Below are 11,735 nucleotides of genomic sequence, written 5' to 3'. Positions count from 1 at the left end.
ATATGGGGCTGACTAAGCACGAACGACGTCAGGTTTCTTTCGGGCGGAGTGCAAGCTCCGATTGAGCTCTCCTCACTTCTTCCTAGAAGACAGAGCTGCATCTTCAACATCCACCAAAAGAACAACTAAATATTCAATATGGTCCTCGATGACTCCTCTTCTTCAGATTCAACAACCCTCGACCCGTCCACAAACACAGATACCTGGGACAGCCCCGACCTCTCATCACGCTATGCCTCTGTCTTCCCCCTCAAAATCAACCGACAATACCTCCAACGCCCCAACCCATTCTTACTATGGGTCGGTTTCGCAGGACCCTGGAACTGGGAAAGGACAGTAATGTACCGCCTTTCCGCACAATTGGAGACCGTAAAGGGACTGCTACGACGAGATCCGACTCAACCCGAAGTTGACGCTTTGGTTGAATATACAAGTCGCGAAGTGAATACACGCAGAATCGGACTGCCAATTGGCGTCACGGCGGGATCGGTTCATGCATATTATACGCTGCGCAAGAAATTGAGTATTCCGAGCGAACTCTCATTTTTGGAAGGGTTGAAAGTCGCCTGGCGTCTTTCCCCTGTATTGGAGAGGAGACAGGCTGCATTGCAGGCTGGGTTGAGGTTTGGTGTTTGGGTTATTTTTACGTTGGGCAATTTTAGTGCGTTGGCTACGTATCGGCTTACAGTCGCATTGTCGTCGGATCCAAGGTTGGCCGAGTTTAGAGACGCGGTTAGACGGTATGCGGAGGCGAGGATGCAGAGGATGGAAGGGTATAAGGAGAAGACGAAGCAGAGGAGGGAGCAGAGGGATGCTGCTAGACATGAGGGTACGACAGTGAGTGCGGAGGAGCCGGAAGAAAATTATAAAGCGGAATCAACAGAGGGTACGACAGATGATCAGAGTCACAGCTCGCCTTCGCCGTCATATCAGACTCCGCCGAGAAGTTATGAGACTACTCGGTCTTATGTTCCGGAAGAATCTCCTTCGTCGGATTTCTTTGATGATGCTAGTCCTACGGTACCTGAGTACCAGGCGTCGACGGCATCACCGTCGAGACCAACACCGGCATCAAATGAGAATGCATGGGACCGAATTAGACGCGAAACCGCCTCTCACGCATCCATCTCTGCGCCGTCACCATCGAGCTGGGGACGACAACAACCAAGCGCTTCCTCTGAGTACTCATCGTATGAAAGCGAACAGCAAAACGGACAGCGGGAAAGGGAAGCTGCTCAACGACAATTCGATAGAATGCTTGATTCCGAGAGGCAACTGTCTCAGGATGGGGGAGATGATAACAGCAATAAGAAAGGATGGCGGCGGTGGTAAAATTACGCACTTTGTACGATTATTTGCATTAGTTAGGGTAATCTACCCCATTGTATAATATCTCTAACCCTAATCACGATAAGTAATCAGAAAGATAATGGATGGATGACGCCATCAACACCCCTCAATATCTCACCATCCATATCTCTGCATTTCTGTCCATGATTACAAAGTGGTTTGCATTTGAATCTGTTGATTTCTAAGCAACTGGGTGTGTTGAACATTATTTAAGGCGATTGCTATTCCGCTGGTTCCCCACTTGATATTGATATCGATTCATCCTGATATAGCTCACCCGAAGGTCTCGAAGCATCAATACTAAAGAAGCGAAGAAGAACAAACAATGTCTACAAAGAAAGCAATTGCTGTCATCGCCGGCGTCGGACCTGGAACTGTACTCGCCCCCTTCCTCCAATCCTCCAATCTATGCTGATACTAACTTGAGATGAAAGGGCTCCTCAATAGCTCGCAAATTCGCCCAACACTACCCCGTCATTGTCCTCGCCCGCAACCCTTCCAACTACGCCGAAGTCGTCCAAACCATAAACTCCTCCGGCGGACAAGCCATAGGTCTAAGCACCGACCTCTCCGACTCCACCTCCGTTTCTAGTACTTTCAAAAAGATCACCACGGAGCTATTCCCCGACAGTCCCATTGCAGCAGCAGTATTCAACTCCGGGGGCGGATTTGTGCGAAAACCATTCCTAGAGTTGACCGAATCCGAATTTGCGGCTGGTTGGGAAGGGCAGGTTAAGGGGGCTTTTTTGTTTGCGCAGGCTACGTTACCATTGTTGCTTAAGGGGGTGGAGGAGAAGGTTGAGTTTCCGCCTAGTTTGATATTTACTGGTATTTTCCCCTCCTATTCTCATTATCCGAATGGCAGATATACTGAGAGTGTTACAGGAGCAACGGCAAGTATCCGCGGCTCAGCAAATTTCAGCGTCTTCGCAAGCGCCAAATTCGGTCTTAGGGCTCTCTCACAATCTCTGGCCAGAGAATTTGGGCCCAAGGGCGTGCATGTGTCGCATGTCATTGTTGACGGTGTGATTGATATCCCGCGTACAAAGGAATGGAAGTTTGAGCATGAAGATGCGAAGATTAGTCCTGATGCTGTAAGTCGTCGCGTCTCACTTTGCTTATGATGCATGGCTGACAATGTAGATTGCCGATTCGTATTGGTTCTTGCATACGCAGCCCAGGACTACGTTTGCATATGAGTTGGATCTGAGACCGTATGTTGAGAAGTGGTGATTCTTATAACGCATGAAATATTTAGATTAAGGTCCGAGTAATTGAGAATGACAACAATATATTCGTGCAGTACCATTTTAATAACCGGCTCAATGCATAAATCATCAACATGTAAACTTATCAATCTAACCATCCCCGTCAACTGCAACCGCTTCACCAATTGTCTCCCCCGTAGAAAGACCATGCAATTTCGCCAATCTCTCCTCTTCCTTCTCCATGCGTAACCGCTCAGTCTCTTTCCGCAACGCCTCCAAATTCCACGCCCCATCTTCATCATCCTCTTCATCCGATTCCTCTTCACTGTCACCAGCAGTACGCCAGTTGCCAGACTCGAAAAGCGTACGACCAGTAGCCTCCTTGGCCTTGCGAGCTTCTTCCTCGGCGGCCTTCTTGTCGAGTCGTTTCTTCTTCCATTCGGCAAAGGTCTCTGGTGTCACTGGCGTCAGTGTACCGGTGAGCTTGTGTCGTTCGGATTCGAGGAAATCTTCTAGGGTCAGGGTGTGCATGGGTGATTTCTCCATTAGTGCCTTTTCGGCGGCACGTTGCTCCTTTGTTTTGAGCACGAATCTATCAACGTCAGTATCGCGGACCTCAGAAGAAAACAAAAGAGAAGCATACCCAGGAGGCAGAGCATGTCGATACATGCACTTATCACCACCATTCGGACACGTCCAGAACCAACCATATTTCTGATTCTCAACCGCCTCAATAAAATACTTGCAAACTTTATCTGTCGTTGTGCGCGGATTCCCATGTTTACTCAACACCACATCTCGCAGCTTAGCCTCATCCCACTGATCCATCGTATCCTTCTCTTTACCACCATTAGCAGCATCCGAATCTCTCGTATCCGAATACAAATCCCTCTTAGCCGATTTCCGTTCCACGCTAAGATCATGGCTGAATTTACATTTCTTCCCCTTTTCGCAATGTCCCTGTTTATAGAATTGGCACACCACGGTTTTGGGGTCGACGCCAAAGGGGACTTTCTGGACTTGAACGGGTTTGAAGAGTTCGGCGGCTTCACGTTTGGCTTGTTCTTCGGCGGCCTTTTCGGCGGCTCGACGGGCCTTTTCGGCTTCTTTGCGTTTTTCGTCGGCATTTTTGTTGTGTTTGGCTTGGGCTTCGAGTTGGGCTATTTGTCGGCGGGCACTTCCTCCTTTTTTCTGGTTTGGTCAGTCTCCTCTTTTCGAAAATACGATAGTCAATGGGTTCGTATAGTTGACCTACATTTTTCATGCCAAAAGTCTTTACACGTCAGTATATATGCCAATAGATCCATTCAGAGAGAACTCACCTTATCCTCCACCGTCGTCTTCTTCTTCTTTGCCTGATCTGCTCCTTTCTTTGGCGGCATCTCGGCGGCGGCCCTCTCCCTGGGCTATACTTCTTCTCAATGTAATTAAGGGGAAAAAATGAGTGTTCAACGACAGGGTAGAGACACAATGAATGAAGTGTCTACTACCTGCTATCAAAACTGGAACGTATAATGAGTAAACTAAGACAGCAATGCGATGACAGCCGCCACAGAAGTTGTGGGCTCTTTGTAGATTAGTCTCGTTTTGCGCTTGATGCCCGCACTTTTTGTGGTGGGGAAGTCACGTGTCGAGGCCTGATTTCTCAGGTGGCGATTCATTTATTCTTCCCAAGATAGGATAGTGCTTCTGTTTATTACTATACATTAATGATATCGAACTATTGTACGTTGTCTCTCAGCTAATAGGGTATCTGTGAACATGCCTCGTTATGTCATAACATCAATCCTTCGTTGTTAGGGTCAGCGTCAGTAGACATGCTACAATTTCGTCCCCTCGCGACCACTATCGCTCAATCGCCGTCGCGGCGTCAACCCACCATGTCCAGGACCTGGCCGAGTACTCGGACCAGGACTCGATTCTCCTCCCGCCCCAGTCGCGGCACCAAGACGATGACCGTGTTGCAACCGAGGATTCAATAGCCAATGTATCTGCATTCGTATTGTGTTTATTGCAGCGCTTGTATGAGCGAGATCCTCGTTGACACGCATGCTTTCGTTCAAAATAGCCATACTCGCTCGAGCATCAAGGTCCGTCATTGCGTGTGAGAGCTGAGATACCTCTTCTCGTAGGGACTCATGTAACGACAATAAATATGTCATTGCCGTCGAGGTCGATAATTGTGACGAGCGGTCACTGTCTTCAATCTCTGTAGGTCCAGATTGAGATGAATCTTGAGCCATATCCTCACCAGGAGATTGGCGTTGAGTTCGATTTTCAGGCGAGAAACGCGCACTCTCCATCAGAGTAGAACGGATACTAGCAATCCCATCTTCAAGAATTTCATTTCTTTGTCGTAGCTGTCGAATCGTCATATCAAGCGAGTCAATGCGCGAATTTTGCACTTCTATGTAAGGACCGATGGTGATCAACGGGCAGCTTCGTTCATGGATGGCCAACTCTGAGCGCTTGAGTTTAACAGGACATCCATATTTGGACGCCTGGCATGGGTGAATGGCTTCCGGACATGTATCGATATGTTGTTCCAATGCGCTACGAAATACCATAGCGCCACAATCGGGACAAGTCGTTCGTAAGCTGGGACAGTGTTGATCTTGATGTTCCTACTTCAGTTAGATGTTGTATGTCTTATATATTCATCATACTCATACTCACTTCTAGATCCTGCTCCATGACACTCTCTTCGCAAGATTCACATTTCACCATATTGTGCATACACTTTTCAGGATTCAGATTCTTCTTGCGCGTCTTTTGGCCACAAGTCAAGTCCGGGCATTTCATCAGCTTGTAATCGCAGTACTTATCCACATGCAGCTGCACATGTCCACGAGCCATAGTCTCCGCACAGCCTTCAGTAGAGTACGGACAACGCACTCGAACATCGTCGCACATATTAATCAGTATCCTCGGCACCTTACCAGAAATATCTCCACGAGCACGACAAGACGGACAACGGAAGTCTCGTGAATTGGATACGATGGCATCGTTGATACACTTCTGGCAAAACACATGGTCACATTGGAGTCGTAAGGGTCGTATAAATGGGCAGTGACATATAGGGCACATCAAATGCTCGTCGTATGTCGAGACATAATCTAGTGCTCTGAGGTCGACAAGCTCTTCTACCCCGCGTTCTAGATCCATTGTTGTAAGAAACTCGGCGATGTCCATGGAGTCCAAGTCTCCAGGAGTGGCAGAGATTATATAGTTATTGTCTTCTTCGCCCTCCACAGACCCTGCTTGTAACCATCGAGCAACACCCTCCGCAAAAGGGGCGTTGCGTGTATGAGCTGTAGTACGAAAGCTGAGGCGCCCAGCTAGGGATTCCTGATAAGAGTATTGTGATTGGATGATGTTTCAGTGGCTGAAACAAATCTGTGTTGATCTGCAAGATATTTGCTTTTGATTCTGTGATATCTTTTTAGTTCACATACCGGAGTATATGCAGAAGATTTCCATAGGCAATGTATCGAAGGTCGAGTGTTGTAGGTTCAGAGTTCCGGCAATCTCAAAATTGCATCAGACAGAAGGAGCCGCCCAAACAAATGCCGAAGAGATCCGTGGGTCCGAAGCTACACATCGACCTGATCGATTACTCTACATTGTTGACATTGTTGACAACAACACCCTGATAGAGGAATAACTATTGACTACTGTTAACTAGTGGTTAACTACATGGTCATTGACAACCACTAATCGTTTGCGGACAGACCACGTTAACTTAGCCTCAAGCAAGCCACGGGATCTGAAATCGGCCCGTTTCAGGCAACCCATTTCATTCTCATCCATCATCCACGGCCACCATACCAATACAGAACTCTACAAGTCTGCATCAGGGCATATCAACCCAATTTGCGACTCAGACAGACAGACCGACAGACAGAGACAACATGTCACACCCATCCCAACTCTTCCTCCTAGCAGACCACATCAAACTCTCCCTCCTTGAACGACAACGCGCAATCTCGCTCAACCTCGAACCAAACACCCAAGACAGCGAAATCTCCCGATCTCTTGAGTCCCTACGCGACGGTCTCGAACGCCTCGAAAACGATACCAACAACACAGGCACCGACACCGATACCAGAGAACAAATAAGCTTACTACGCAGCCAGTACGACGATTTCGCATCTCAATTCTATGGCAGCGGCTCGTCAGAGCCGAGTGATGCCACAAAAGTACCGAACGATCCAGCTCTAGGACCAGATTTTGCGCATGCGACTCGCGGGACGAATTTGCAGCAACCTGTTCCGCAACATCCGGTTTCGAAATCGGTCAGATTTACAGATGCTAATGACGACGGCGACGATGAATATAACTCAAACCGAGCGGCACTATTACAGCCCTACCGAGACGATCCAAATACTACCCGTGAAGAAGGTACAGCGAGGTACCTAGATACAACCAACCTAGACAACCAACAAATCCACGCGCACCACCAGCAGATCCTCTCCGAACAAGACGCACAACTAGATTCGCTGGGCGAATCGATCGGTCGTCAACACCAATTGAGTATCCAGATTGGCGATGAATTAGAAGGGCAAATCGCCCTGTTGGATGATGTGGATGAACATGTTGATCGGCATCAGGGACGATTGAATAATGCGCGCCGCAGACTGGATAAGATCCGGAGGAAAGCGGGAGATAATTGGAGTATGATGACTATTATTGGGTTGATTATTGTGCTTGTTATTTTGATTGTTATTTTGAAGTAGCTGGCTCCCCTTTTGCTTTTTGCATGGCGTTCTGGGTTTGCTGTATCTCGAGATACCACGCACTCTTTAATGGACCTGATTATTCATGATTTTTCAATTAACCAAGCAAGCAATTCCTTCCTTTTGAAGGTCAATCTAGGTATTTACATCCGTCCCGACCGATTCCCCTCCTAATACCCTGTAAAAAGCTCCATTACACACCCTCCTCATTCCAGAATAGATTTATTTCTTATCCTTCTTCAACGTCTCCCCCTCCTTCAATCCCCCCTTCACAAAATTCTCCTGCCCCGGAATCACAGCCTCCCCCCGATCAGCTTTCACAGTTGCCTCACTCTCGCTAGCGAGTTGTTCGCGCCAATACCCCTTGCCAGATTTGACGTCTTTCAAGTTTTCGTTTTTATAGGTTTCGTACTCGTTTTCGAGACCATCCCTGTCTATATACACAGAACATCATTGGATTAGTATTTGGGTTGATGGGGGTGGGTGATGGGAGGACGTACTGCGATCACTCTCTTTCAAAGCTCTCTGAATCGAGGATGTTGAGAATGATGCTGTCGATGAGCACACCGGAGCAGAGCCCAGGGACAGAGAGGTAGCAGTAAATGGTCGGATTGTTTGACGGATGTAAGGGAGTGAGGCCATTGTTGCTGTCAATTGCTCTGAGATTCTGTTCTGGTGATGTATCAAGATATATATCGCCGGAGTTCTGGTGTGGGAGGATGACCGATCAATTTGAAGAGATCAAAACGATTGAATTGGTCAATGCAGTCAAGTAGTTCTTGTCTGATAGATAAGATACTAGATGGAGCACAGAGTAAAGAGGGCTGCCAACTTATATATGAGAGAGTCATCTGGGCGAATGGATGGATGACGTCAATGCGACGATTACAGCATGCCTCAGAACTCAGGCTGCACACCCGATATCCTCGGTTTAGCTATTCATACAAGAACAATATTATTCTACCAGTAGTTTAAAGAAGAAATAGATAATAGAAGCAATATATTCGGGGCCTAACATAGACCAAAACTCCAGACCAGGTAGGCTGATACACCTCACCTACATTTCACCACCCCATACATATGCCCCAATGGATATCCGGAAAATCAACAGAACAAAACAAAATCAAACGAGGGCTCTCCCGATGCCCAGATATCTTGACAACAGAATGCTTTGACAAAGACAAATAGCAAAATCACACCCAATGCAAAACATGTATCGTTTCCGCCGTCTAATAAAGGAAAAAAAATAAAATAAAATAAACAAGCCATTCCACCCCAGTTACATCCATCCCAGTGATAATAATGATAAATGATGTAGAATAAGGACATATTACCGAAGAATAAATGCGTGGTCGTAGAGTGAAAAAAACACAGTCGTAGATCGCAAGTCGCCGAGATCCAGAAAGAAAACTCCCCCAACACAAGGCATGCGGTTGTGATATCTTCGAAAAAACAAGGAAAAAGAAAAAACAATGCCGCGCTTTCTATACACCGTAGCAGCAATCGTGCACCAGGCCGAAAACGAAATTTTGGTATATTTTTTTTCCCGTCGCTTGAAAAGCGAATGCCGTCACAAATGGTCGAATGCAAAAACATATACGCCGTCGCTGATCTGCAAGTATCGTGGGTAAAAAGGCCGAAAGAACAAAGTAGTCGTCGTCGTCACAGAGAGAAATATATACAATATTGACAGAAATTCTTTTTTTTGGGGTTGATCAAAAGGATATATGGTCAGGAGAAAAGAAAAGATTTGTCGTGCAAGGGATCGTCGAGACCGAATGGAAAAGCAAATAACTCCTCTTACCCAGATGATGCAAATCGATGCCAGCGACGGCGATGAGAAACGAAGTCACGAGGCATGCCTAATGAAAAAAGGGAAAGTTTATGGATCAAGGTCAGAGCTTTCGAAAACACGACGAGCTCACCACCGGCGCTGGTTCTGCATCATACTGGGATTGATCGAAGTGGGGGGGCTGGAAAGAGTAATGCCGGTTTGTGGGTTGACAATCGGAATGACTTTTCGGGCACGAGCAGCCGCGGGCTGCTGGAAATGCATGGCATTAATATTATGGTTCATGGCACCAACATTGCTGACATAGGAGGATGTATTGGAAGGACCGGGTGAAAGAGAAATGCTTGGCGTCACCTGTTGCTGGGCGGGTTGAATTTGGTGCTGCAGAGGCGAGGACTCTGGAGAGCCGCTGGACAGGGATGAGCGATCAGAAGCAGAGGAATTAATAGAATGCAGCTATACATCCTGTTAGTAATCCGACCAGCAAATTAGAAAGCTGGGCAAACGAACATCGTCTTCGGTAAGTAGATTAGGACAGAATTCCAGATCGTCGTCCAAATCAAACGAGCGACCAGCCTCGAAACGTTGACGGAAAGCCGTGACGGTAGGAGCTTCGACCATTTCCCGCATGGTCTTCACACTGCGAGATTGCCGCTGGGCATTCTGAGCGGCCATGCTGCGAGGCCCTCTTCGGCGACCACCGTGGTGATTGTTGGATTGTTGCAAGTGGGCATTGACAGCATGATGTTGCTGGTGCTGGTGCTGGCTGTAGAAATAAGCGGATGCCATGGTGCGTATATATATATATACGTTATGTGTGGGCGTTTTCAACAGAGGAAACAAACAATGAACGTTGTCTAGTCTTTAATTGAAGAATACACGTAGATGAAGGAAAAAGAGATGAGAGAAAGATTGTAGATCGAGCGAGGAATACAGAGTCGTTGGCGAAGTTTGTGACGAGTTGAGTGTGGGACGAGAGAGAGAAGAAGAGATTCACGATGGCGGGACAATAATAAAGGCTGACGGGGGGGACACTGCCTGGACAGGACGAGGAGTTACATACGTATTGTACGGTACTAGTCGAGGGGACTAATACATGGATCCGGCCACTCACAGAGAGATAGCGGAGTCGTTGAGCAAGGGCGGTACCAATCTGACCGTATTGTTGGGTACTTCCGTACGGCTCTCGCTTAGAAAGTGAGTCACTCGGCTCAACGTTTGTAGCGTTCTCGTAAGCATGTCAGCGTAATACGCTTGTATTGGTACCCACATCGATGAGACCAGGTCATGCACTCATCTTCGTACGGAGCCAATGACAGCACGTAGCTCTACAGCGCTAGTAGCGAAACTAGTGGCGAATCCAGAATCAGCCAACCAAACTCGGACAAAAATGGATCCATTTCCCAATTATGCTATGTCATTTCAGCCACTCTGTGGATACTCCCGTATTGCCGCCCGCCCAATCAGGGACATCACTCGTGTCTGCTGGTTTGCTTGCATACATACATACATGACGTTGACCCGTTTCTATGGAATACGACCGTCTGACTGGCTCGGTTGGTTGTTTTGCTGTGCTGGCACGTATTTATTACAAGTATTGTATTACTCCTGTTTTTTTATAACGCTGTTTTAACTCTCCGAATCATCTTCCGTTGCTGAATTGAGATCTCTGCTCTATATTCGAGCAGTCATCTGTCAGTTCTAAACACGGTATCTAGGACAACCATGTACTACTATGTGGTGCATGGAATGGCTATGCAGAATCCAACCCTGCTAAGCCTCTGGAATCCTGGTAGGAGCGCCGACGGAGCACGCCGTACCTGCGTCCGCGGTCGAGATGCCGACTCTCCCGTAGGATTGTGACATGAGCATCATTCCTCGAGTGATCCAGTCCATTTTCTATTCAGACATTCGTGCGATAAGTACGGAGTAGATACTATGTCATATAATGCATTCGATCATATTGAGGCTCATGTCATCTCATGTCGATGGTATGGTTATGGTAATCTACCCCGTCACATGGTAGGGCAGCTGACCTGGAAAATTCTCGACTAACAGCCTAAACAGCAGCGCTAGTGCCCTAAGCCAACGATCATCCCGCTTCTATTCTTCCTTTTCATGCAGCTGTTTGAAGTTGATTGACTGCGTTCCCTTCAAAGCAGATATCTGTAAACACTCACTCCATATCCGACTTGGTCACGTCCCAATAGGCAGTCTGTTTGGCTCCTAGCAAGATTAACGAATATGGAATTTTCTGCTGGAATACAAGAATTTTGACTTAGAGGAATTGAAGCCCTCTCCATAGCCAAGCACTCCCCGCGATTGGATGGAACTAATCTAGGTCACCGCTTCTTTCTCTCCCCCGCCAATGCCAGCCAACTCTTGTATCATGATACGCATAGATCTGTGTAGATCAAATCATTTCTTTGGACTTGGTTTCTGGATTGAGTCTGTTGCAGGAGTAGTGTGACTGAAGGCGATTCGACTTGAATTTTTTTTTAGGTTTGTTTTTGTTTAATTTAAGACCTGTTTAGATTTGGTGTGGTCTGTGGTCTGGTACGTGCACAAGGATGTGGTCTGCCTTAATTGTCTGCCTTATTTCTGAGGTTGCACATTTCATAGATCTCGAATATATTCACTAAATACTAA

At 47.1% G+C, this 11,735-nt stretch overlaps 7 protein-coding genes across 7 annotated transcripts, besides 2 other annotated features; 3 read left to right on the top strand and 4 right to left on the bottom strand.

Moving 5' to 3' along the window:
- Positions 1-138: 138 nt before the first annotated feature.
- Positions 139-1,332, top strand: TSTA_055840 (endo-1,3(4)-beta-glucanase, putative; the record flags this gene model as incomplete). The annotated part of the gene is made up of 2 exons (XM_002487150.1): positions 139-661; positions 689-1,332. 2 exons carry the CDS (start codon positions 139-141, stop codon positions 1,330-1,332), a joined length of 1,167 nt encoding a protein of 388 aa, XP_002487195.1.
- A 161-nt stretch (positions 1,333-1,493) lies between these two features.
- On the top strand, positions 1,494-2,642 carry TSTA_055830 (oxidoreductase, short chain dehydrogenase/reductase family). The gene is made up of 4 exons (XM_002487149.1): positions 1,494-1,726; positions 1,785-2,178; positions 2,236-2,444; positions 2,494-2,642. The coding sequence occupies exons 1-4, from the start codon at positions 1,676-1,678 to the stop codon at positions 2,581-2,583; spliced, it is 744 nt and encodes a 247-aa protein (XP_002487194.1). The 5' UTR covers positions 1,494-1,675; the 3' UTR covers positions 2,584-2,642.
- A 16-nt stretch (positions 2,643-2,658) lies between these two features.
- TSTA_055820 (CCCH finger DNA binding protein, putative) lies at positions 2,659-4,111 on the bottom strand. The gene is made up of 4 exons (XM_002487148.1): positions 3,881-4,111; positions 3,814-3,831; positions 3,202-3,749; positions 2,659-3,150 (listed from the first exon to the last, which is right to left on the bottom strand). The coding sequence occupies exons 1-4, from the start codon at positions 3,938-3,940 to the stop codon at positions 2,709-2,711; spliced, it is 1,068 nt and encodes a 355-aa protein (XP_002487193.1). The 5' UTR covers positions 3,941-4,111; the 3' UTR covers positions 2,659-2,708.
- Positions 4,112-4,378: 267 nt separating this feature from the next.
- On the bottom strand, positions 4,379-5,902 carry TSTA_055810 (TRAF-like signal transducer, putative; the record flags this gene model as incomplete). The annotated part of the gene is made up of 2 exons (XM_002487147.1): positions 5,235-5,902; positions 4,379-5,182 (listed from the first exon to the last, which is right to left on the bottom strand). The coding sequence occupies exons 1-2, from the start codon at positions 5,748-5,750 to the stop codon at positions 4,379-4,381; spliced, it is 1,320 nt and encodes a 439-aa protein (XP_002487192.1). The 5' UTR covers positions 5,751-5,902.
- Positions 5,903-6,160: 258 nt separating this feature from the next.
- On the bottom strand, positions 6,161-8,079 carry TSTA_055790 (uncharacterized protein). The gene is made up of 2 exons (XM_002487145.1): positions 7,795-8,079; positions 6,161-7,728 (listed from the first exon to the last, which is right to left on the bottom strand). The coding sequence occupies exons 1-2, from the start codon at positions 7,934-7,936 to the stop codon at positions 7,517-7,519; spliced, it is 354 nt and encodes a 117-aa protein (XP_002487190.1). The 5' UTR covers positions 7,937-8,079; the 3' UTR covers positions 6,161-7,516.
- Positions 6,440-6,463: a microsatellite.
- TSTA_055800 (SNARE complex subunit (Syn8), putative) lies at positions 6,470-7,294 on the top strand (the record flags this gene model as incomplete). The annotated part of the gene is made up of 2 exons (XM_002487146.1): positions 6,470-6,693; positions 6,727-7,294. 2 exons carry the CDS (start codon positions 6,470-6,472, stop codon positions 7,292-7,294), a joined length of 792 nt encoding a protein of 263 aa, XP_002487191.1.
- Positions 8,080-8,209: 130 nt separating the features above from the next.
- On the bottom strand, positions 8,210-10,055 carry TSTA_055780 (uncharacterized protein). The gene is made up of 2 exons (XM_002487144.1): positions 9,597-10,055; positions 8,210-9,542 (listed from the first exon to the last, which is right to left on the bottom strand). The coding sequence occupies exons 1-2, from the start codon at positions 9,873-9,875 to the stop codon at positions 9,216-9,218; spliced, it is 606 nt and encodes a 201-aa protein (XP_002487189.1). The 5' UTR covers positions 9,876-10,055; the 3' UTR covers positions 8,210-9,215.
- Positions 8,534-8,555: a sequence feature (AT_rich).
- Positions 10,056-11,735: the final 1,680 nt, after the last annotated feature.

The sequence above is a fragment of the Talaromyces stipitatus genome, genomic scaffold (assembly GCF_000003125.1).
Source record: "Talaromyces stipitatus ATCC 10500 scf_1105507295487 genomic scaffold, whole genome shotgun sequence".
NCBI lineage: Eukaryota > Fungi > Ascomycota > Eurotiomycetes > Eurotiales > Trichocomaceae > Talaromyces > Talaromyces stipitatus.
Note: the sequence above shows the minus strand (reverse complement) of the source record. Positions and strands in the feature narration are given on the sequence as shown.

Excerpts from the sequence above, each read along its gene's own strand:
- TSTA_055820 (XM_002487148.1), bottom strand. The coding sequence starts at position 3,940 with ATGCCGCCAAAGAAAGGAGCAGATCAGGCAAAGAAGAAGAAGACGACG. Across the intron at positions 3,151-3,201 it reads CGACATGCTCTGCCTCCTGG|ATTCGTGCTCAAAACAAAGG; the intron begins GTATGCTTCTCT and ends TGACGTTGATAG.
- TSTA_055790 (XM_002487145.1), bottom strand. The coding sequence starts at position 7,936 with ATGGCCTCACTCCCTTACATCCGTCAAACAATCCGACCATTTACTGCT. Across the intron at positions 7,729-7,794 it reads TTTGAAAGAGAGTGATCGCA|ACAGGGATGGTCTCGAAAAC; the intron begins GTACGTCCTCCC and ends CTGTGTATATAG.
- TSTA_055780 (XM_002487144.1), bottom strand. The coding sequence starts at position 9,875 with ATGGCATCCGCTTATTTCTACAGCCAGCACCAGCACCAGCAACATCAT. Across the intron at positions 9,543-9,596 it reads ATCTACTTACCGAAGACGAT|CTGCATTCTATTAATTCCTC; the intron begins GTTCGTTTGCCC and ends CAGGATGTATAG.
- TSTA_055830 (XM_002487149.1), top strand. The coding sequence starts at position 1,676 with ATGTCTACAAAGAAAGCAATTGCTGTCATCGCCGGCGTCGGACCTGGA. Across the intron at positions 1,727-1,784 it reads CCGGCGTCGGACCTGGAACT|GGCTCCTCAATAGCTCGCAA; the intron begins GTACTCGCCCCC and ends TTGAGATGAAAG. Across the intron at positions 2,179-2,235 it reads GCCTAGTTTGATATTTACTG|GAGCAACGGCAAGTATCCGC; the intron begins GTATTTTCCCCT and ends AGAGTGTTACAG.